General features: G+C 34.6%; 1 protein-coding gene across 6 annotated transcripts in view; it reads right to left on the minus strand.

The window, feature by feature from the left end:
- The window catches only part of SMC5 (structural maintenance of chromosomes 5), a 124384-nt gene that overhangs the window by 81074 nt on the left and 18781 nt on the right, over positions 1-24529 (minus strand). For all 6 annotated transcript variants that reach the window (XM_078366844.1, XM_035302657.3, XM_035302651.3 and 3 more), the window contains 5 exons: positions 22492-22632; positions 20706-20867; positions 16782-16853; positions 3505-3760; positions 1250-1404 (listed from right to left, as the gene is read on the minus strand). In XM_078366844.1, the coding sequence (XP_078222970.1) occupies positions 1250-1404; positions 3505-3760; positions 16782-16853; positions 20706-20867; positions 22492-22632 (786 nt within the window). The remainder of the gene's footprint in view (positions 1-1249; positions 1405-3504; positions 3761-16781; positions 16854-20705; positions 20868-22491; positions 22633-24529) is intronic.

Raw genomic sequence — 24529 nt, forward strand, 5'->3', positions numbered from 1 at the left:
ATGAATGTAGGAAGTGGCAGGAAAGGTGAAAGGTTAGTCTAAAAAAGGTAAGAAAGCAGACTATATCTCCTTATCTCAAAGATTCCAATGTAATTTAAAACAGAAACATATGCCAACTAATAATCTGAGTTGGTGAAATACGCTACTGTTAGAAAATCAAATAACAAGAGGAGACAAATCTAACACAGTTCTTTAGTATTATTTTAACACTGGCATTTTAGTAAAAATGTTAACAATTGCACCTGCATTATAACTTTTATAAGGGTCACATATTTTTTCTTATACTTCTGTTCAATCCTTATCAGACTAATCAAAATATTGTCTGCATCTAAAACAGAAATTCTCTTCTTGATCTAGCAAAAATATTCTAATAACACATACCTGATTAAGAGAATGTTATGAATATTAATTTTGCTAATCTAAGGTATAATAAAAACTGAAAACTATATAAACTAATTTTCAATAAAGAATAACACAGACATGAATTACAGAGAGTAGAATTTTTCATGAATCCTGCAAGGATCTATTCTTTACTAAAGAAAAAAACTAGCAAAAATAATCCTTATGTAATTTTAGGATAAGTTTTAAGTTTACTCTGTCTAATGTATCATTACCAAAGAATGTTAATTTTTTACTCTTTCATCCTTTTATGTGGCCAAACTTACTATTTTAAATAGTTTAAATGGCAATCATCCTAATAAATCCATGGCTACACTTCACTAGATGATTTAGTGAATACAGCTTCATCTATTCTTGATGACCTGCAATCAATAAAAGCTATCAAATATTTTATGAGGTCAATAAAGTAATGTTGTCATTTTCAAAATCCTCAGAATGCCCTTTCTTTGTAGCAGGTGATTTTCTTGCCTGTCCTCTTAGATTTGTTCCTTTAATCAACATATTTACAGCAGTTTTCTACCTCTTCGGCAGGTTTTAATCGAATGCCTGCTATAATCTAATAACAAGTGTCAAAAGAAATCAGCTAACCAAACTAATTTTCTACACGATTCTAAGTCAGTAAGTTGCCATTTTATACCTCTTTCTAGAAAAAAAGCACAGGTTTATGAGTTATTACCCTCATTGATCAGGGGACCTTTAAAAAGCACATGTATGGATTCAGCAGTATGCCAGATCCCACAAGTCTGATAATGTAAAACCCGGGTATTATTGGGACTAAGAAGTCTTAAAACAAAAATCTGTAATGATTACAATAATAAAACAAATACTACCAACATGAACAGTTTCTTACCGTGAGCATTATGGGTTCACAGACTCTTTGTTTAAATTTGTCTCTGTTATTTCTTAGCCATAAAACGGCATCATATGTGTCACGAAATCTCTGTCTTAACTTATCTTCCTTCTGATTCATAAGATTGTCAAAACGTACAATATGGTCGTCCACACCTAAAATTGGAAAAGAAAACAAAGTCTGATTTCTCTGAAAATTTTAAATAGTGAAATAAACTAATAATAATACAAAAGAATACCCTAGATCTAAAGGTTACAAACACTACTCAGCAAGTACACCACACAGTAGAAAAGACATGACCTGAACAAATCATTCTAAAATGTCCAAAAACCTGGGAAAAATATGATCCTGAAACTATCAAATATAAAAAACAGGTAACCTACCAAAAAAAAAAAACCCATAAGAAAAACACTAGATTTCTTAACAGAAGACCAATTGCAATAGGCCCTCAAAATTCTGGGAGAAAAATTAGTATTTTCATCCTAGAATTGCATATACAACAAAACTAAAAAAAAGTGGGGGATGATGAAATAAGGATATTTTCAAGGGTGCAAAGACTCTGAAATTAATTCCCAAATATCTCTTCTTGAGGTTACCTGAAAATGTACTCCAACAAAATAAGGGCACGATGTAAGAAAATGAGACATGGAATTCGGGAATAGGTTTATCACACAGAAAAGGCATGAGAGAAATTACATATGATAACCATGCAGGCCTCAAGAAGAAGCAATTTAGATGGAAGGAGAAAGACAGAAAGCTATGGAAATCAAGAGAATGCCTGACAAGACAGCTTTTTTTTCCTCTTCAACTTAAGGAAATGCTAAAGCAAATTTTAAAAAAATTAAAAGCCTTTTAAAAGCTATCGATGAAGGGAAATTAAATTATAATGCACTACTTGGTTCAGCTATAAGCAAGTTTAATAAACAATACTTAGTATTTCTAAACTTCTAGAATTAACCCATAAATAGAGCACATAAAATGCAAATACAAATGTCTTCAGCCTTGCAAATATAAAAACCAGAGTATAAATGAGAGAATTTAGAATGTGAGAAGGGAGGAGAGTAACAAGCAAGGATGGGAGGAATACCAGTATTTAGAGCTAAGTGTAGATTCAAGCAATATTGACAATTGTTAAATGACCAAAAAAAGATATTTATATTATTTATAATAATAAAAATCAATATTAATGATCTTATTTGAAGAATTGTAACAGGGAGGTCTAAGGTAAAATCTACATCCAGAGTAAATACAAAAACATAATGTCTAAAGTTGACTAATCAAACAATAGTGAAATAAGAATATGATAAATATATATGAAAGACTACTAGAAAAATACCTGCTGGCCGGGCGCGGTGGCTCACACCTGTAATCCCAGCACTTTGGGAGGCTGAGAAGAGCAGATCACCTGAGGTCAGGAGTTCGAGACAAGCCTGGCCAACATGGTGAAACCCCATCTCTACTAAAAATAAAAAATTAGCCAAGTGTGGTGGCACATGCCTGTAATCTCAGCTACTCAGGAGGCTGAGGCAGGAGAATTGCTTGAATCCAGCTGAGGCAGAGGTTGCCGTGAGCTGAGATCACACCATTACACTATAGCCTGGGCAACAAAGCGAGACTTCATCTCAGAAAAAAAAAAAGAAAGAAAAGTATCTGCTAAAAGAGTAAAAAGTGCTTATTTCTGATTGGCTCTGGAGGTTAAAAAAAAAAAGGGGGGGGTTGTGCCACCCTTCTAGTTTTTTTTTTTTTTTTTGCCATACACATCTAGTACTTTGATAAACACATAATTTTTTTTTCTGATCTTAGTCATATACAGTGAGCAGACAGAATATAAAATCCCTATCCAAATAATACTACAGATCTATTCACATGGTCTACAAAAAAGAAAACCAAAGCTGAAATTGGACAGGTTTCAAGGAACTAAGCTAACAGAAGGTTATGAAGGTTAGAATAAAGAGCTTAAATTTGATACGAGTAATAGTGAGTGACTTTGTAAAGAAAATAAAGCTAAGCATTTATAGAGAATTAAATCAACTGCTATAATCTGACAGAAGACAGCGGTCAGTTATCATGGCAAATTGTAGTACACAACAGATGTAGGTAATTAGGGTATGAAGTTGGAAGAACTGATGTTGAGCTTCCTCAACAAGGCAACTTGAACATTTTATAGAAATAATTACCATGGGAAGAAAGCAGCCCACCAACAGAAATATATCTCCATTTTATAAACTCTTCATTCTAACTTTATGAAAACTTACTCTTTTTCTCCTTCTCTAGAGTTTCCCTCTCTCTTCGCTTATCAATTATCTCGCCTTCACATAATGCCTTTTCGTCCTGAATCCGTCTCAGATCATTTGTAATGGCATCAATTTGGGGCTGAAGATTCTCGCAGTTTTCTGTGGTCTTCAGTTCGTTTTGTAAATCCTCTATCATTTTGCGGATATTACTTATTCTCCTCTGTCGGTCATGCTCTTCATTTTGCTTTACTGTTAAAGCCTGCTGAAGTTCTTCAATCTAATAAAACAAAAGCAGGTTAGTACTTGAGATTGTTCTGCTGGGAAGACTTACACAGTAATATAGTTTTTAAAATGCAAACAATCTAACATAGGTGTTTTCCTCACTAAAAGGTGCCCTGTGAGAATTAGACTAGCACATTACCGGTTCTACCAGACTACCTGTATCTTTGTTTTACACATTCACTAATGTATCTCAAATACTTTAAGTGGTGCTCAGTATATAATTAGCACTCATTAAATATTTCCTGAATAAACAAAATACTTAAAAAGCCAAACAGATTTCTAAGTATGTATAGGAAGTAAGACCAAAATTAAAACCGTCATGTGGCATATGTGATACAGTTTCCATAAATAATAAAGATTACAAGTCACTCTATTACAGGTTGAATATTCCTAATCCAAAATTCTCCAAAATCTGAAATTTTTTGAGTGCTGACATGACACCACAAGTTACCCAGAACACATTATTTTTTCACTGTATTAGTTGTATGTCACTTTGTACTGTTAAGTATTTATGTGTAAGTATTTAAAAATGATTGTTTATGAGTAGCATATAAATTCAGAGTCAGGAATGATGGTGATGTCATCAACCACAGATCATCCACATGGGTGGCTGAGACATTGACACCTTTATTTCCTGACAGTTCAACATATACAAACTTTGTTTCATACACAAAATTATTAAAAATATCATTTAAAATTACCTTCAGACTATGTGTATAAGGTGTATATGAAACATAAATGAATTTTGTGTTTAGACTTGGGTCGTATTCTCAAGATATCTCATTATGTATATGCAAACATTCCAAACTCTGAAAATATCTGAAATCCAAACACTTCTTGTCCCAAGTATTTTGAATAAGAGATACTCAACCTGTAATTTGAAACAGAAATAAACTATTTTCTTCCAATACTTCAGATTAATATTGTGAGATTTTAATTATCAATCTATATGCTTAGATTTCTTAACTTATATTCAAGGCAAATCATATTTTTAAAACCAGGCTATGTAAGTTGCCACTTGATGTCAGTGAAATTTTTATCAAAACCATGGTCTACCTAAGACAGAGTTAATATTTTCTTTAAGACACACACATATAAACAATATACACTTACACATCCAATTTATTTTTTACAGTTAGAGTTTTGTATTAAAATAGATAAATTTAACACTTCACATAATATGTTTATTAGCTGCCTTTTTTCCAAGTCAGATTTACTCTCTCTCCTTCCTCATTATAAAAGTTATAATGTATTCATTATGGAAAATACAGAGACTTATAACTAATAAAAATAACTCATAATGTCCTTAAACTTTTACTTTTTTTTTTTGAGACAGAGTCTCGCTTTATAGCCCAGGTTGGAGTGCAGTGGTGCGATTTTGGTTCACTGCAACCTGGGTTCAAATGATTCTTGTGCCTCAGCCTCCCGAGTAGCTGGGACCACAGGCATATACCACCACGCCCAGCTAATTTTTGTATTTTTAGTAGAGCTGGGTTTTCACCATGTTGGCCAGGCTGGTCTCAAACTCCTGGCCTCCACTGATCTGCCTGCCTCAGTAAACTATTACATTTTAATGCCTACCTATATTTCCTGTAGAATATATATTCTTTTTACTAAATGGCATCACTAAAAATACATTGAAAGCAGTTTCTCGTTTTCCCTCATGTCCTGACAAAATGGGATTTTAACATCTTGTGCATCTTGTCCTGTGATAGGGACATCCCACATTTTATCCCATCTTCTGTTGAAATGTGGGTACTGATTTTTCTTTCTAAAAATTCAGCTTTGGCAGTAACAAAATGTACATATCCCCAAATCTTCTCTACTATAACCAAACATATAGAAGCAAGAGAAAATATATCTGAAAAAATGAAGATACGTGTCTGTCACCGAACATTAACAACGGGCCTAAAAGAAAGTAGATAATAGGAAGTCCAAGGAATTCGGGAAAATAAATGGGCATATCACAGATGACAATATAGAATTAAGAATCGCTGAACACATGAGGATGTCCAAGTTCATGAAAAAGGGACAAGAAATTTAACAAACAGAACCTTTGCAATCCCAGCAAAATAGAGACCACCAAACTACTGAAAATCACTGGCCTATCATATAAAGTTTCATCAAGAGAAGGTCTTTGTCTGATACTGACCTGAAAAACTGAAAAGCAGCCCTATGATCCCTTACCTTTCAGTTAAGTTTTCTGAACACTAACTCGTTTGTCACCTTCATCCAAGAAATTACCATGACTAACACCCATGTTTAGATCATGTACAGTAGGTCTAAACCTCTTAGATCACCCACCTTCACTAGGATACTGTCCCCATACTGCTCTATATCTGCAATTTCTCTGAACGTTCCCTCTTCTTGTTCTAGTGGAAACTTGGCTATTTCTGGAAGACACTTGTTCTCCCTAGATCCCTCTCAAGTGGTGACCTTTTCCTGCCATAAACCATTATTTCAGGACACAGAGGTGAGGAGGGTGTCCTCACTAATCCCCACTGTACTCCTTCCTCCTTTAATTGAGCCCCACTGTGGTTCCTCTAAAGATCATGGGATCAGACTTTGTCACCCGTTACCCTTGTTGCTATGTTAACCAGCTCCCTGAAAATCCTCCCCAACCTCATTCATTCAGGGATGACTTTGGCACCTGATTGTCTTCCTTCCTCCCTCCATCATTATGCCTGTCATCATGTGATTTCAACGTATCTATGGGAAATCAATCTAACTCTTTGGCCTCTGAGTTCCCTTACTTCTTCAACTTCAATCATCTTTTCCTTAACCTTTCCTCAGCCATCTGCCTACTGAACAGAAAAAGGGGGCTGAGGAGGGTTATGTTCTAGATCATAAAGCTCCCCAAATCATACCACTTATGAAAAATGTTTTTTCTATAATTCTTTTCTTTCGTCACCATTTCATTTTTTTCCATTTTACTTATTCTGGTATTCCTACTCTAACTATCCTTTGACCCCACTAGGCTGTGCAATCCACTAACCCCACTACCTTTTCACAATCCCTTCATTTCTTAATCAGCTGGGATTCAACAATGCAGCACTATATAACCACTCTCTTGTGAAGATCCCTTGACATTCCTTCTTATGTCACACTGGCCAGGAAAAAGCCCAGTTCTAATTAAACCTATCTACGTACCTTGTAACTATGCATATCTAAGCAACTGAACTAATGAAAGTAACTCTCAAAAACGGGTCTCACTTTAAATCTATGGCCACAAAACTTAAACAGGCACTCAAAAACTACAACATAAACCTGTAACACTTTTTCAATAAACTTGTGCTCTCCTTCTGAGACAAGTTCATACCTTTTGCTCCTTCTTCAGTCCTTTATTGCTGCCTTCCCTCTACTTACTCAGCTAATGACTTCGCCTCATATTCCATTAATAGAATTTATAATTAGAGTACTGCCTCCTTCTCTTGCTTTTAAATTTATCACTTTACCTACATCCTTACTCACTCTGCTTTACCTTGTACAATGTAAGGGGAGTCCCAATAGGTACCTAAATCTCACTCCTCCAAGGCTACTCCAGAGTAGTGTTTACACCTTATGGTGTAATTTGAGAAACACTGCTCTGGAGTAGCCTCGGAGGAGTGAGATTTAGTGAAGGACCATTAAAAACAAAAATTCCAAGCCATCACAAGTCAACTTTTATTAATTACAATTAAATTACCCAAATTCTGGAAAACAGGTTGGCAATTCCTTAAAAGCTGAATGCACACCTATGATATTCTACTCCTAGGAAATTATCCAAGAGAAATGAAAGCATATGTCCATATAAAAAGTGGTAGAAGAATACTTATGGAAGCTCTACTGGTAGTAGCCCAAAATTAGTGAATAAACAAATTGTGTGATCTCAAGAAAAATGAAAAGAAAAATACAATAAACTGAATGAAAATAAAAAATATATCAAAACTTTTGGGGCACTGCTAATGCAGTGATGACAGGAAAATGTATAACACTAAGTGCATACGTAAGAAGAAAAGTATGTAATGAATAATCTATGCTTCCACCTCAAGAATCTATAAAAAAATGAGCAAATCTACAACAAGCAGAAGAAAGAGAATAATAAAGATAAGAATGGACATCAAAGAAATTGGAACAGAAAAATCAATAAAACAAACTGCTGCCTCTTTGAAAAAAATCAGTAAAATTAGCAAACCTTTGGCAAGATTAACTAAAAAAAAAGGAGGGAGGGATTAAAATTGCCAGTATCAGGAATGAAATAGGGGTATCACTACAGATTCTATACATATCAAAGGATAAGAGAATTTATACATACATGAATTTGACAACTTAGACAAGAGGACCAATTCCTCAAGAAACACAACTATCACAATTCACCTAATATGGAACAGATATTTGACTACTCCTATAGCTATTAATGAAGTTGAAAACATAATTTTAAAACTCCCTCCAAAAAGAAATCTCTAAGCCCAGAGAATTTCACTTGAGAATTACATAAAATGCTCAAAGTATATAAACACTAATTCTATACAATCTCTTTCAGAAAGCAGAAGAGGAAGGATCACTTCCCAATTCATTTTATGAAACTAGTTATCCTAATATCAAAAGCAGGCAGAGAATACAAAAAGAAGACTGTAAAACAGTATCACTCATGAACACAGGCACAAAAATCCTTTAACACAGAATTCAGCAATATGTAAAAAGAATCATACACTTAGATACCACAACCAAGTGGGGTTTATTTTAGGGATGCAAAACTGATTTTTCAGTCAAAAATCAGTCAATATAATCCATCACTTATTAACAGCCATCAATAGATAGAGAAAAGCATTTGACAAAACTGAGTATGTACTCATCATAAAAATTCTCAGAAACACAGAATATGTATAAAAATTTTCTGATTCTGACAGAGCATATATATATATATTTTTTAAACTTGCTGCTATTATTACATAGTGAATAATGAAAACTGAATGCTTTCCTCCTAATATCAGGAATAACGTGAGGATTTCAGTGTTCACCACTCTTATTCAACAGAGTGCTGAAGTTCTAGCCAATGCAATAAGGCAAGAAAACTAAATGCATACAAATCAGAAAGGAAGAAATAAAGCTGTCCCTATTTGTAGCTGACACAATTGCCTATGTACAAAGTCTCAAAATATTTACCAAAGAAGAAAAAGACAAAACTAAGTCAGAGGTATAAATCTAACAAAACACACAAAGGACTTGTTGCTAAAACTACATAATGCTGATGAAAGAAATAAAAAATCTAAATAAATAAAGACATACCATGTTCATAGATCAGAAGACTCAACACAGTAAAGATTTTAATTCTTCCCAAATGTTTAATGAAATTCCTATTACAATCCCAGTAACATTTTTCTATAGATATAGAGAAGATTTGATGTCATCAGAATGGTGAAGTAAGGAACTCCAGAAATCTCCTCAATAAAAGCAATGAGGACACTGACAAAAATTGTCCAAATTAACTCTTTCAGAACTCTGGAATTTACCCAAATGCTTGTAACAATGTGGGAAGCTCTTATTAAAAAACAAAATGGCTGAATTTCCGTAGAAATAGCAAGCTCTATAGAATTCCGAACTTGCTTCATTCCTATGCCCCCTGTTCCTTTCATGTGGTATTCTTAAAAAGCAATAGCCAACAATCAGAGTGAAAACCTGCAGTCTAGCAGCCACGGGAGAGATTATAAAGAGGTTTGGAGCTCTTTTATAATGGCAAAAAAGAAAAAAAAATGCAATTACTTTTGCATCAACCTGGCAAAAAAAAATGCAATTACTTTTGCAACAACCTAATAAATCCTCATTCTCAGAGAAACATCATTATCTGATCTAACTGGCAGTTTCCTGGGAAAACTTACTTGTATAAGGCTTGTCTGTATTTGACCTAACTCATAGCTCACCACTGCAAAACAGCCTTTTCCTTGGATGCATTTGTCAAAAACAATCAGAAACAACTGTTTAATATCACAGCTGCCTAAAGCAGATTAACAGTTGCAGAAAACAATAAGCTAACCAAAAATCTTATAAGAAAAAACTGGGGAATGAGCTTCTCCCCAAACCATATGAGGTTTTAGAAGCTCCAGTGATTCCAGCTGGGCGTGGTGGCTCAAGCCTGTAATCCCAGCACTTTGGGAGGCTGAGGCGAGTGGATCACAAGGTCAAGAGATCGAGACCATCCTGGTCAACATGGTGAAACCCCATCTCTACTAAAAATACAAAAAATTAGCTGGGCACGGTGGTGTGTGCCTGTAAATCCCAGCTACTCAGGAGGCTGAGGCAGGAGAATTGCCTGAACCCAGGAGGTGGAGGTTGCGGTGAGCTGAGATCATGCCATTGCACTCCAGCCTGGGTAACAAGAGTGAAACTCCGTCTCAAAAAAAAAAAAAAAAGAAGCAGCTCCAGTGATTCTATAGTCATATGCATTAGTAGGACTGTGTGCATGCCCACGGCTGTGTACATGCTCCAGAAAGACCTAAGAAGATGCTACGTTCTCACCTCTGTTTCACTTTGATATGTGCAAATAGGAAGTGAAGATTGAGATAGAGTTAACCAAAGTTTTCAACAATCTTAGGAGCATTTATTCAAGAAAAATGATTGAATCTCAGTAAAGTGTGAATACTGCCTGGCTGAATGTTGAAGGCATGACTCCACATACATACAGAGATCCTCAACAAAGACTGGGAAACATATGGGTTTCAGATATTTAAGGAAATATATATTCAGTCACTAGATAACCAATAAACTAACCTAGCAGTGACTTTGGTAGCCACATATGACCAAGGATACAGACCTTACAGAACTAGGAAAGTCACTAAGCAAACAAACACCAACAACATATTCAATGAAACAGCAACAACATCAAGCCCTGGAGAAGGGAATGGGACTGACTTCCAGAGTTGCTGGAGTACGTAACTTAAACTGTTCAGTTTCAACACAAACACACTAAAAGAAATGAGAAAGTATGGCCCATACTCAGGAAAAGAGTAGTCAATAGAAATGGACTTATAAGACAAAGGGGCTTTAACCCTTTTCCCATTTGCCCTGAGAGTATTTGCTGGCACTGTTTAGAGTTGCAGCATTTACCTCAAGATAACTTTGACACAAAATATCTTGCTTTTATTATTTTCACATGTTCTAGTATATTGACTTTGGAAACAAAAGACATCAATCATTCTATTTATAGCATTTGGTTTTAGTAATATAGCATTCCTATGCATGATGTTAACATCATTCTAGAACAGTTGTTGTTGGCCAAAGGTTCATTTGATGAATCCAATTTTTCCGAAATAGATGATTCTAATGATTCAGAAGATTATGATGTTAGTTCTGTTGAAAAATAACTCCAATAACAGTTTTTACATTTTATTTTCACATTGAAAACTGGTCAGATTTGCTTAAACCTCAAAGAGTGTGTTTATGTAAAATTAAATGAGTGCAGGCAGTGAGCTGCACATACTTTTTTTCTACACAAGAAAAGCATTAAAACAGCTATTTTAAATATGTTCAATAAATTAAAAGAAACCATGCCAAAAAAACTAAAAGAAAGAAAGAGAACAATGTCTCACTGAATACAAAATATCAATAGAAGCATAGAAATTACAAAAAAAAGCCAACTAGAAAAATCTATAGTTGATAAATGCAGAACTAAAATAAAAGATCAGAGACTCTTAACAGCAAATCCAAACAGACAGAAGACAGAATAAGTATATTTGAAGATAGGTTGATTGAGATTGCCCAGCATGAGGAACAGAAAGAAAAAAACAATCAAGAAAAATAAACAGATGGCCAGATGTGGTGACACATGCCTGCAATCCCAGCAATTTGGGAGGCTGAGGTGGGTGGGTCACCTGAGGTCAGGAGTTCCAGATCAGCCTCACCAACATGGTGAAACCCCTTCTCTACTGCAAATAGAAAAAATTAGCTGGGTATGGTGGTGGGTGCCTGTAATCCAAGCTATTCAGGAGGCTGAGGCAGGAGAATTGCTTGAACCTGGGAGGCAGAGATTGCAGTAAGCCTGGCCAACATGGTGAAACGCCATCTCCATTAAAAATAAAAAAAAATTAGCCAGGTGTGGCAGTGGGTGCCTGTAATCCCAGCTACTTGGGAGACTGAGGCAGGACAATCACTTGAACCCAAGAGGCAGAGGTTGCAGTGAGTCGAGATCACACCATTGCACTCCAGCCTGGGCAACAAGAGCGAAACTCCATCTCAGAGAAAAAAAAATCAAGTCTCTGAGATTTGTGGGATACCATCAAGCATATCAAAACATGTAAAGTCTCAAGAAAGAAAAGAAACAGGCAGAAAGAATACATGAAGAAATACTGACAAAAGACTTCCTAATTTCGATGAAAAGCATTAATCTGCACATTTAAGATGCTCGAATTCCAAACAGGATAAACTCAAGGAGATTTTCATCTAGAAATATGATGATTTTCATCTAGAAATACTGAAAACCAAAGGCAAAGAGAAAACTTTAAAGCAAGAAAAAGTGATTGATTCATCATACACTAGGATCCTCAATAAGATTAACAACTGACTCCTCATCAGACACATGGAGGCCAGAGGGCAAATGAACGACATATTCAAAGTGCTGGAAAAAAAAAAAAAACCCCACAAAGAATTCTATATCCAGCAAAACTATCCTTCAAAACCAAACAAAAACTTAAGGTATTCTTAGATTAAAAAAAAAAAAATTTATCACTAACAGACTTCCCCTACAAGAAATACTAAAAGGCATCTTTAAGGCTGAAATGAAGAAACCCTAGACAGCACTCTGAAACTACACAAAGAAATCAAGAACCAGTAAAGGTAATTATATAGGTAAATGTAAAATATAACAAATGTATTTTGTTGTTACAACTCTTTTTTCTTCCTATTCAATATAAAAAAACTGTTGTGATATAAATATATATATTTAGTCTTTGTCCTAGGTTTCTGGCACAGAGTTCAAAACTGCTGGAGTTTTCTGAGTGACAAGAATGTCTTTTATTATTCATAACGATCCCCTTTCTACAATATCTGGTTTTATGTTAATGAAGACAAAAAATCATGATCCAACTATCTACTGTTTATAAGAGACAGCTTTTAGATTCCAAGCCACAAATAAGCTGAAAATAAAAGGATGGAAATTTATCTAGTCAAAAGAGAATTCTTTATTTCTCCTTTCCTAGCAAGCCAGAGGGAGTATAATGCAACAGCAACACATCAAACAAACCAACTAAACATATTACTAAATCTAAACACAGGCTGATTATCCTTTATCCAAAATGCTTGGGAACAGAAGTGTTTTGGATTTCAAATTTTTAAGACATTTGAATATCTGCATTATACTTACAGGTTCAGCTTCCCTAATCCAGAAATCCAAAATGCTCTAAAGCACATTTGCTTTGAGCATCATGTCAACACACAAAACAGTTTTGGGTTTTGGAACATTTTAGATTTCATATTAGAGATACTCAACATGTAAATAATGACAGTTAAAAAAAAAAAACAAACATTTTAAGTAACCACAAGTCAAATTTCTGATGATACTGACATGGGAGTAAAGGAAGAGAAAACAGAAGCTTGCTAGTATTTTTTTTTTAATTAAGTGGGAGAATAAAGATACTGATAAACTCTTTTATGAGAAATGTGCCACTGAAAATTTTAAGATAATCACTAGAATAGGACTAAATATAACTTTCAACCTATAGAAAAAACAGAATGAGAAAACCTTGGTTAACAGCAACAGAAAATAGAAAGAGGAGGAGGAATCAAGTAAAAAGTATAATAGTAGAAAACAAAACAGTAAATGTGAACTGCTTAAACTTCATCTGTTTAAACTCCTTTATTTCACATCGAATTGAAAAAAAATTAAACAAAAACATGGGTCAGAAATAAAAAAAATAAGAAAGCTTTAAAATATAGGAAGAAAAAAACTGATATAATTACAAGGAAAAATAGACAAATCTATACTCATAAAAGGAGATACTGACATCTTAAAAATAACTAAATCATGCCAGGTACTGTTAATTCTAGCACTTTGGGAGGCCAAAGCAGGTCAATCACTTGAGGTCAGGTGTTTGAGACTAGCCTGGCCAACATGGTGAAATCCAGTCTCTATTAAAAATACAAAAACTAGCCAGACGTGGTGATGCACACCTGTGGTCCCAGCTACTTGGGAGGCTGAGACGGAGGAATCGCTTCAACCCGGGAGGCAGAAGTAGCAGTAAGCTGAGACTACGCCACTACACTCCAGCCTGGGAGACAGAGCAAGACTCAATCTTAAAACAGTAACAACAACAAAAACTAAATCAAGTAGGTTAACAAAAAAGTAGAACATTTTAGTAATATAATTATATATAATTATAGTAGGCATGTTCTAACGTATGTACGTATGTTTATATCTATCTCCATACTTGAAGACAGAATGTACGTTCTTTTCAAATACATGAAGAATAGGTAAAAAATCAAATATACAATAAAAGCAAAAAAGTCTCAAAAAATTCTTTATAAAAGTCATAAAGCCACATTTATTGATCATTAAGCAGTGTAAGTAGAACCTGACATTTTTTCAAAAGCCTAAAAAATTTCACATCCACAGAAATTAAAACAATAAGAACTGCTAGGTAACCTCAAATTAATGAAAACATTTAAATGAGAATTATATATTAAACTGAAAAAAAGAGCCTACTTATCAACACATATGAGATATAGCCAAAAGATACCCAGAAAAAATTTATATCCTATGATGCATTTATTAAAAATTAGGAAAGGTTAAAAACAAAAGAAACACACTTTTTACAATTCAAGAATGTTAAAATCCTCAAAGCAGAAAAAAATGAATTAAGAAAATTAAAGAAGAAATTAAATAGCCAACAAAAAATAAAGTTGAGTTAAAAAAGATTAGTTGAAAGACTTACAAAAGTGATAAGCCCTGGCAAATATGATAAGGGGAAAAAATGGATACACAAATATCAGTGATAGGAAGAGAAGAAATATAAATGACAGAAACTCACCCGACAAGTATTAAATTACTTACCAGGCCTGCATAAGCCTGAAAACAAAACCAGTAAGAATAGAATAAAAAATAAAATCATAGGTCAATCTCACAAAGTTCAAAAAATCCTAAATACAAAATTTTCTAGTTGAATACGGCAATATATTAAAACATTAAGTAAAATTTATGACAAGAATGCAAGGGAAGTTCAAGATGAGGCAATCTACCAACCTTTTATTTGTGTCTGAGGATATAGGATGAGTTTTTATGTCTTTTTCTTCCTAACCTTAATAAAATAATAGAAATGGAGTAAAAAGGGTACCATCCCATGAGGACAAAAGACAGAGAAAAGAGATCAGTAAATGGAAAGTTTAATAAATACTTTGAAGATGAAAAAACAAATAACTAGTTTAGCAGTTTATTATAGGAAACGTAGTGTAAAGAATGAGTGAAAAAGAAAGGGATGTGAAAAGCTGATTATTCCCTCTAAAAATAAATCAAATAAAAAACACAAAGATTCTTAGGACCAGGAAATGCCAAGTACAAACGACATCACATAGAATGCAATTATTCCTACCCTCCTTATCCCAATCCCCTCTTACCCCAACATACACAACCCTAAGCACATTAACACTGACAACCAATCTTCTTCTGTCACCATTTGTGGTTCTTTGGAGAAATTAAATGAGATGCCTAGGATTTAAAATAAAGGGATAGCAAAAGGGGTGAGGCTAAAAACTAGGAGATTAACATAATGCTTCAACCACTAGAAATGCATGAAGTTACATGTCTACCTCCAAGGCAGGTAATTTCAAAATTTAGTCTCAGAAGGGTCCTGGAAAATAGAAACACACATATATTTGGGCACAGCAAAAACAGCCCACTTTCTTACCTAATCATCCTAACATAATTTTGCCATTTATGCACAAAAAAATTTCTAATCAGTCTTTCAATGCCTTACTCTCAAACATAAAGAAACAACCAAAGATGCCCGGATAAACAAGGAAAAACTCCAGGAAGAAAGCAAGAAACCAAAATGAGAAAAGAAAAAAAAATTACTAAGAAGAAAAAAGGAAAAAAAAATCTTCAAAAACTTTTAGTTTATTTTCTCAGATTAAGAAGCTGCATACATCAAAAACAGGGTATTACAAATTAAAAGATTTTTCTTTAGCAATAAATTACCTGCAGTAAGCTAAGTTTCACAACGTTAACTATTTTCATTTCTAGAAATTAGAGCTATAAACCAAGATTACATCAAAACAGATTAAAACTCAACAATAAAAATATAATAAAGATGAAAAGTTCCAGTCAGGGGCAGTGGCTCAATCCTGTAATTCCAGCACTTTGGGAAGCCCAGGCAGGTGGATAGCTTGAGCTCAGGAGTTCAAGGCAAGGCGGAGCAACACAGCAAAAACCCAACTCTACAAAAATTCAAAAAAGCTGGGTGTGGTGGCATGCACTGTGGTCCCAGCTACTCAGAAGGCTGAGGTGGAAGGAACCTGCAAGGTGGAGACTGCAGTGAGCCAAGATCACGCCACTATACTCCAACCTGGGTTAACAGAATAAGACCCCGTGTCAGAAAAAAATTAAAAAAAAAAAGAAAAACGAAAAGCTCCATAGTTTAAGTATACTTTGTCTTATTAATTTCAATCATGCATAAAGGTATACAGTTTTCTATATAAATGTCTTCTCTCATTTTTCAAAATGAAAGATTTCTCTGTTTAAAAAAAATAAGAATATGTCCCTTAGAGTTTAATTTTTGCTAATAAGGTAACTAAATCCATCATTATCCTATTAAAAAACTACAGTCACTCAGCTATGAAGTTAAGGCATAGCTATTAGTCTACTAGCAGTTTTTGGAAATTTTTCCCAATTGTCCTCCACTATACTTCCAAATCTTACTCTCCCTCAAATTAAGAAATAGAGAAAGCAGAGGATCTCGGCTGTTCTCCAACAAGAGTCTGTCCCCTAATCCAGATTTAAAAACAAAAGTTAGAGCAAATTTTGATGTAATAAAAATTTTAGTATGAAATCTTACATGTTTATCTTTCCTTTCTATAACATCTTGCTTCTGTTTGCATTTTTGAGATGCCTCCTTAATATCTGTTGCCTGTAAAATTAAACCAGAGGGGGAGGGGATAGTTAGTTAAAAACTCACACAAGCAAGTTATATGGCCCTGCCCATTCAAATACTTAGTTAACCCACAACAATTTATTTCAAATAAAATCCATAATTATCAACAAAATACCAAGTTATTTGCACATCGATGAAGTTATTCCTACTGATATTAATAAAGTTGCAGTAATATGCATGCATGTTTTTCTCTTTACATTTATTTTCCTGTCTTATTTTATCTGATCCTAAAAACAACCCTACAGAATAATCAGGACAAATATTACTAACTGATAGGGCTCAAAAGAGGCCAACTAACCTGTATATATAGCTAAAAAATGGTAACTAATATCCAAAATCAGGTCTTACTTCAAATATAGAGTTCTCGCTAACAATCCAAGTATGTTACCTCCTTGATGTTTTTCATTAACACATAAAACACATACATGACATATTATGGATACTTATTACACATCATTAACACCTACAATATGTAACACCTACAATATAATATATAATTCAAACAAGAGAGAATAGGGCTGTAGAGAAAAGAATTAACATTACAAGCTAAGACTACTATTCCTAGAAAGGCTTGTTTGCAAGGTTGATCCTTGGCTGTTATCTGGAAACTTGGATTTTGGGAGTATTTCTACCATTTCCTAACTGATAAGAGTGGCTCACTGTGCATGTCTGTACAAACAATTTGGCTGATGTGGAACATGTGCTTTCCTTCTTGGATTCTGGAAGTTTAGTATGTGCTGCTAGAATGCCTAGTTGCCCAAAGCCTATAAAACTCTTGGGTTCTGAGTCTGTAATGCACTTCCCTGCAGAAAGGACTTTAAAAGTGTTGTCACAATTTGATGACAGTGGAATTATGCACATTCTGTGTGACTTTTCTAGGTGAGGACCCTTGGAAGCTTGTGCCTGGTTCCTTCTGGACTTTGTCCCCAGGGCCTTTTTCCCTTTATTGTAATAAATCTTAACTGTGAGGCCTTCTAGCAAATCACCAAACCCATGGTAGATCTCTGATGCCAAGAGACAACAATTTCTTCCCAGAGGGGAAAACTAATTCTCTGATGCTAGTAATACTGATGTATGTATGCTTAAATCATACATGCTTATCATGTAAGATAAAGGTTACTATTACTGTCCTCACCTGACTGAGGAGGAGAGTAAAGCTCAGAGAGACTAAATGATTTGCTCAAGGCCAGACAGCTGAGCTATGATTTAAACTATAGGTCTGTGTGACTCAAAAGCCTATGCCCCGTCCATAACACTTTACCATCTACCTGGAATTAAAAACAGAAAACAAAAGAAACCAACTACAGGTGCTGGAAAAAGTTTTCAGCTGGAACAGAACGAGCAGAAGAAGAACAGCATGAATACTGAACAAAATCAACCACTGTGTTCCTGTTGTGAGACTATGGGTGCTAATAACCACTTTTACTATAGACTGACATAAGTACCACTTCAGAATCCAGGATCACTTCTTTAGGAAAATAATTCTAAAACATCTCAAGCCATGTAGCTTTTCACATAAATAAAATAAGGCTCATGGATGCCTCGCAGTGTCATAATAGCTGGGCTTCTGTTATAAATAGACAAAACGAAGGATTTTAAATGCTTCCTTAATTAAGAGATTTGAAATTTATTATGTACATTTTTTTCTATAATGAAAGTAATTTTGTAGTAATAGAAGATTCAAGAACCAAAAAAGCAATTACAAATCCACAACTTAACTGCAACCAATCTTCATTAACATAACAATGACTGCCACCTATTAGTTCTATATTCTTGAGGAAGTCATGTTATCACTGGAATTCAGTATCTTTAACAATGAGAGGATGTACCTAGATAATATCTACAATCCCTTCTTCCCCTAACATTTAAAATGACCAGTGGCAACTCTATCAGAATCAGATCTAATCAAGTCCTAAAATCTTTATCTGATCTTGATAACTGCTTAATCTTCTAGACTTGAGTGCAATAATTTTAACTCACTTTAACCTGTATTAGAATTAAGACAGAGTGGAGCTTTTCTGACATGATAGTAGCAAAGTCAAAACTGTTGATTCACTTCCTCTGTTATAAAGTTTTCTTTCTATTTCTAAATATGGCCTTTCTCACTCAGTAAGCATTGGTCAACACGTACCATTCTAGCTCAAGAAATCATTTTTCTGACTTTCAGGTGCCTAAAAAGATAAAGTACAAGCACATCTCGAAATCAAAGAGCTTCTTTTTTACAAACAGAAGATAAAAGTTATATTAATCAAACCTGTATAGTGAATGTCCTTTATGATATGGCAATCTTAAATTCAGTAACAAAAAACCTGAAGTAGCATATTTTCATGAGAATAAAACACAATCTTTAAAAATAGAGAAGATGCCTACAAAAAAATAATACCTCTAAGTTTGTAACACTCTATCTCCTAAATAATCTTTCAATAGCAGAAATCGTGTTTCACACAATTTTTTCCCAATAGCAGTGCCAGGCCAAGAGGCACCTTTTATGTTCATTGACACCCATCTTCGAGCACAAGGGCCAACATCAGGGGTATACAGTACACACAGATTGTGAATGGTTTTCTGGTTTCATAAAATTTATATATATAGCATAAACTCCACTGGTCTAATTATAAAGCATTCTACTTATTTAAGCCAAATGATAATTTATATCACAAATTATTTTTAAATTTTGATTTATTTTTAATTTTTTATTATTATATATATTGTCTGAGACAGGGTCTCGCTCTGTCAACCAGGCTGAAGTGCAGTGGCATGATCTCAGCTTACTGCAACCTCGCAGGCTCAACTGATCCTTCTGCCTCAGCCTCACCAGTAGAGGGACTTATAGGCTCACACCACCATGCCTGGCTACCTTCTTTGTATTTTTTGCAGAGACAGGGTTTCACTATGTTGGCCAAGCTTGTCTTGAACTCCTGAGTTCAACTGTTCTGCCTGCCTCAGCCTCCCAAAGTGTTGGGATTATAGGTATGAGCCACTGTGCCCAGTCATATCAGAAGTAGGGGTTAATACCTTGACATTTGTGCATCCATGAATCTCCAAAATCTCATGCACAATTTTGGATCTGCCTGTACTGTATTATTCTAGAAGCAGGAATTTAAACAATTCTCAAATAATCTTTAACTTCAAAATCCACCAAAGGTTAGAAGGCATAATTATAAAAAATTTCTAGGTATATTTTAAAATACAGAGATCGAGACCATCCTGATCAACATGGTGAAACCCTGTCTCTACTAAAAATACAAAAAATTAGCTGGGCATAGTGGCAAGTGCCTGTAATCTCAGCTATTCAGGAGGCTGAGGCAGAAGAATTGCCTGAACCCAGGAGGCGGAGGTTGCAGTGAGCCGAGATCGCGCCATTGCACTCCAGCCTGGGTAACAAGAGCAAAACTCCGTCTCAAAAAAAACAAACAAACAAAAAAAAACCCAGGGATTATTATTATATTGTATTATCCATCCCAAAAACATCAAGATTTCCTATATTGCCCTCCTTCAGAAGGGTGTATAATTACAAAGCAGATATAATACATTCAAAAAAGAGCTCAGTGTTTCCAGGAATACTACTATGAATCCTCTTGTAATTAAAAAAAAAAAAAAATCACATTTTGCTTTTCTCTTCGTATCTTGGAAGTCCTAAAAAGTAGCAACACTTCAGCAATAATGAGTAGTCCTTGAAAGCCCTATGGTGGCAGAATTCCTGGTTAAAAAACTTAAGAAATGAAAAACACAAGTAAACCCTTGAAAATATTTTCAAACACCTGCAAAAATATTTTTATATTTGGTAAAATAAAATTGAGATAATCCAAAATTGAACCCAAAACATACCTTTTCTTTGATTCGAGCCTCCAAATTGTGACGCTCCCTTTCCATTTCTTCAATTCGACGTGTCATAGGAATCTGCCCTTCTTTAAGTTTTCTGACCTCTTCCTTCACTCGGTCACGAACAAGTTTTACTTCTTCATATTCCTGACGAACATTTTCATATTCCTTGCAAATAATTCAACAATTGCAGTTAATGAACTAGCTTAAACTAACACATATACTAAAATCAAGATACAGGCAGCAACCAAATCTAAGAAAAGATTGTTTTGATATTCCTTTGGCAGTTCTATTAATGTGAAATTTGTCCTCTGAGACACCTTCAGAAAGAGTAAATACCAATGTAATGGTTTAATAACAGTCTTGATAATCACTGAGCATTTACTTCTATCACTAGTTCACATTCTTGGACTTCCACCTTGTTCTCTGAAACATATCCGAATGGCTATGAAAATGTGACTTACCTCTAATCCATCAATAAAGAAGAGATACAGGGATGTATGAAGAAGCAAAAGAAACTCAAGTATATTAAGGGTAAAAATGAAAAAAAAAGAACAAAAGAAAAATGGGTCAAAACAAAAAGAAAAAGCAGCATGTAGGTAAAAGTGATGTCTGTCATGTCACAGGAGTATCTGCTAAACAAAGATTAAGTGGCACACTAGGACAACATATAAGAGAGAATGGGAAGATGGTAAGAAAAGAAAAAATGAATAAACATAAGAGTAAATAAAAAAGAAGAAAAATGAAAAAAGGCAAATCAATCTTAGAAAAAAATCGGAAAAATCAAAAGATAAACTGAGTGAAGCAGTAATAATGGACACAGAGAAAATGAAAGTTAGAAAAGCTGAAGAAAGGAAAATTTAAGAATCATGAAATGATGGAACAAGGTAGGGAGAAGCGGGGAAGACAGAACAAGAATGCCACAAATATAGCCACTTCAAGCTATAACAATTATTTTCATTCTAACTTTGGAACAAACACTACAAAACTTTCTTACCTAACTTGTTCTACCTATTATAAAGTAATGCAATGAGGGAAGTGAATCTTTAATCTGAACTATAGTCTTAAATTACAAATTAACATCACAGAGTGATTAGAAAGAACAGATTAGCCTCAGGAAAATTATAAAACATGTGAGTAAAAGATTATAGTTAAAATACATCAGCTGCATCTGTAACTGAGGCTGATACTTGTGGCAAACCCCAAATAAATCCTTAGTGACATGACTGAAGACACTCAGATTTAATTTTCTGATCATTAACATCTTAAAAACCAATCAAAGAACTATCTGTTGAGGATGAAAATCTGAAAGAAGAGCACTGCGTTAATTATTATTTATTATACGGTGATACTAGCACACAGCTAATGTAATAAACTAGTAAAAGATAGTCTGGTGTGGTGGCTAATGCCTGTAATCCCAGCACTTTGGGGAGGCAGAGCCTGAACAACATGGTGTAACCCCATCTCGACTAAAAATACAAAAATAAAATCAGCCAGGCATAGTGGCACATGCCTATAATACCAACTACTGGGAGGCTGAGGCAGGGGAATTGCTTGAACCCCGGAGGCAGAGGTTGCAGTGAGCCGAGATCGCACTATTGCACTCCAGACTGGGTGACAGAGCAAGACACCATCTCAAAAAAAAAAAAGACATGAATTTTATTATGTATAACATAAAGCCAAAAATGAAAAAGAAGCACCTAACTTGAATACACAGTAATTAATGCTTTCATTACAATTACTCTGTTACTTAAAGAAATAATCTATTTTGCCTCTAAAAATTATGACTTACCACCCATGGCCTTTTTGCTTCAAGCATCTCAATCAAATCTAAATGTCGCTTCCGTTCGTAGAACCTCTCCACATCTTGTTTATATCTTTCATTCCTCTGAACCATTTTCTGTAGATATTCAGTTTTCTCTTTGCATGAGGTCTACAATAAATATATGTTGAACAATCAGTTTAACTGAAAAAAGACAACAGGTCAAATCTTTTAACAATGAAAAATAAACAATGATAGCAAAATTTCACAATAAAAAATTCACAATTCTTAAGAACTATGTAGACTCCAGCCTGGGCAACCGTGAAACCCTGTCTCAAAAAAAACCCAAAACCTGTGTAAAAGTAACGTTCATATCCAAGTTCTGCTCTAGAGTCTACAATTTATTAACATTAACTATAAAGAAGCCCTGCCACATCTGAGTCCAAGCTCTTCTTGTCCAAAGATAAGAGACGTATCTGCTCCATCCACTTGAAGGGTAGAAGCAATTCACTTAATATACATGAAAGCTAGACGAAAGCTGTAAAAGCGATACACAAATGAAAAGTAGTATTACTAGGATTAGTATGTTAAACAAACACTCATGACTGAAAGGTCTTAGAAACTAGATTAAAGAAAGCTAAGAATTAGCTTTTATGTTGTGAATTAATAAATACAAAGATGTACTCAAAACCTAGTAGAATATATGCTTGCATGCTTGTTTTCTTTCAGAGGATGGTCGAGAGTGTAGTTAAGTGTTTCAAGTGAAAGTATTAGATTGTTTGATGTAGAGAAAGATAGAAGAACACAATATCTGAAGTAGGATAAAATAATTATAAAAAGCTCAGAAGAATTCCTTTGATTATTCACTTTGAGTAAGGATAATAACAACATTCTCTTCCCTGTCTGGTGGACAAATGTAAAACAATAACATTTAATTATAGTAAAATACATATTATTAAGTATAGAAAAAGCAATTGGTTCCAAGATTTCTATGCTTACTACCTGGCTGACACACCAAATCCCTGTGACACAACATACCTTTTTAACAAACCTGCAGATGTACCCCTGAACCTAAAATTTAAAATAAATATTATAAATAATTTTAAAAAAGGATTTCCTTTTTTTTTTTTGAGACAGAGTTTCATTCTTGTTGCCCAGGCTGGAGTGAAATGCCACAATCTCGGCTCACTGCAACCTCCGCCTCCCAGGTTCAAGCGATTCTTCTGCCTCAGTCTCCCAAGTAGCTGGGACTACAGTGCCCACCACCATGCCTGGCTAATTTTTGTGTTTTTAGTAGAGACAGGGTTTCACCATGTTGGCCAGGCTGGTCTGGAACTCCTGACCTCAGGTGATCTATATGCCTTGACTTCCTAAAGTGCTGGGATTTCAGGTGTGGGCCACAACCCCTGGCCAGATTTCCCTTTTTTTGGGACAGGGTCTCACTCTGTCACCCAGGCTGGAATACAGTGGTACAATCATAACTCACTGCAGCCTTGACCTTCTTGGCCCAAGCAATTCTTCCACCTCAGCCTCCCAAGTGCTAGAAGTACAGGCATGCACCACCATGCCTGGCTAATTTTTGTTATTTATTTTTTTGTAGAGACAGGGTCTCCTTGTGTTGCCCAGGCTGGTCTTGAACTCCTGGACTCAAGCGACTGTACTGGGATTGGAGGTCTGAGCCACAAAACCCAGATTAAAAGATTTATTTTAGTTGCTGGGATATAGAAAAAAGATCCATTAAATAAAACACCTTTACAAAGGATATGCTATAAAAGAATATTTTTATGTTTATTAAAGGTGAAAATAATCAATAATATTCCAATTAAATGTATAATTCTCTTGCAAAGTCTATATTCTCTTGCAATATGTACAGTATTCTTACACATAGCAGGTGTTTGTGCCAGGCCCTATGTAGATAATGAATGAATGAATGAAAGAACACTGGAATTTCCTAAGATAAAATTTTTTTTTATAATACTATTATTGGTTCCTTAAAAATTCAATTAACATTGCTTGTAGCCATTACTGGGGAAATAAATAAATAATTCAATTAACAGTATGTATTTGT

This window comes from Callithrix jacchus, chromosome 1 (genome assembly GCF_049354715.1).
Source record: "Callithrix jacchus isolate 240 chromosome 1, calJac240_pri, whole genome shotgun sequence".
Classification (NCBI taxonomy): Eukaryota; Metazoa; Chordata; class Mammalia; order Primates; family Cebidae; genus Callithrix; species Callithrix jacchus.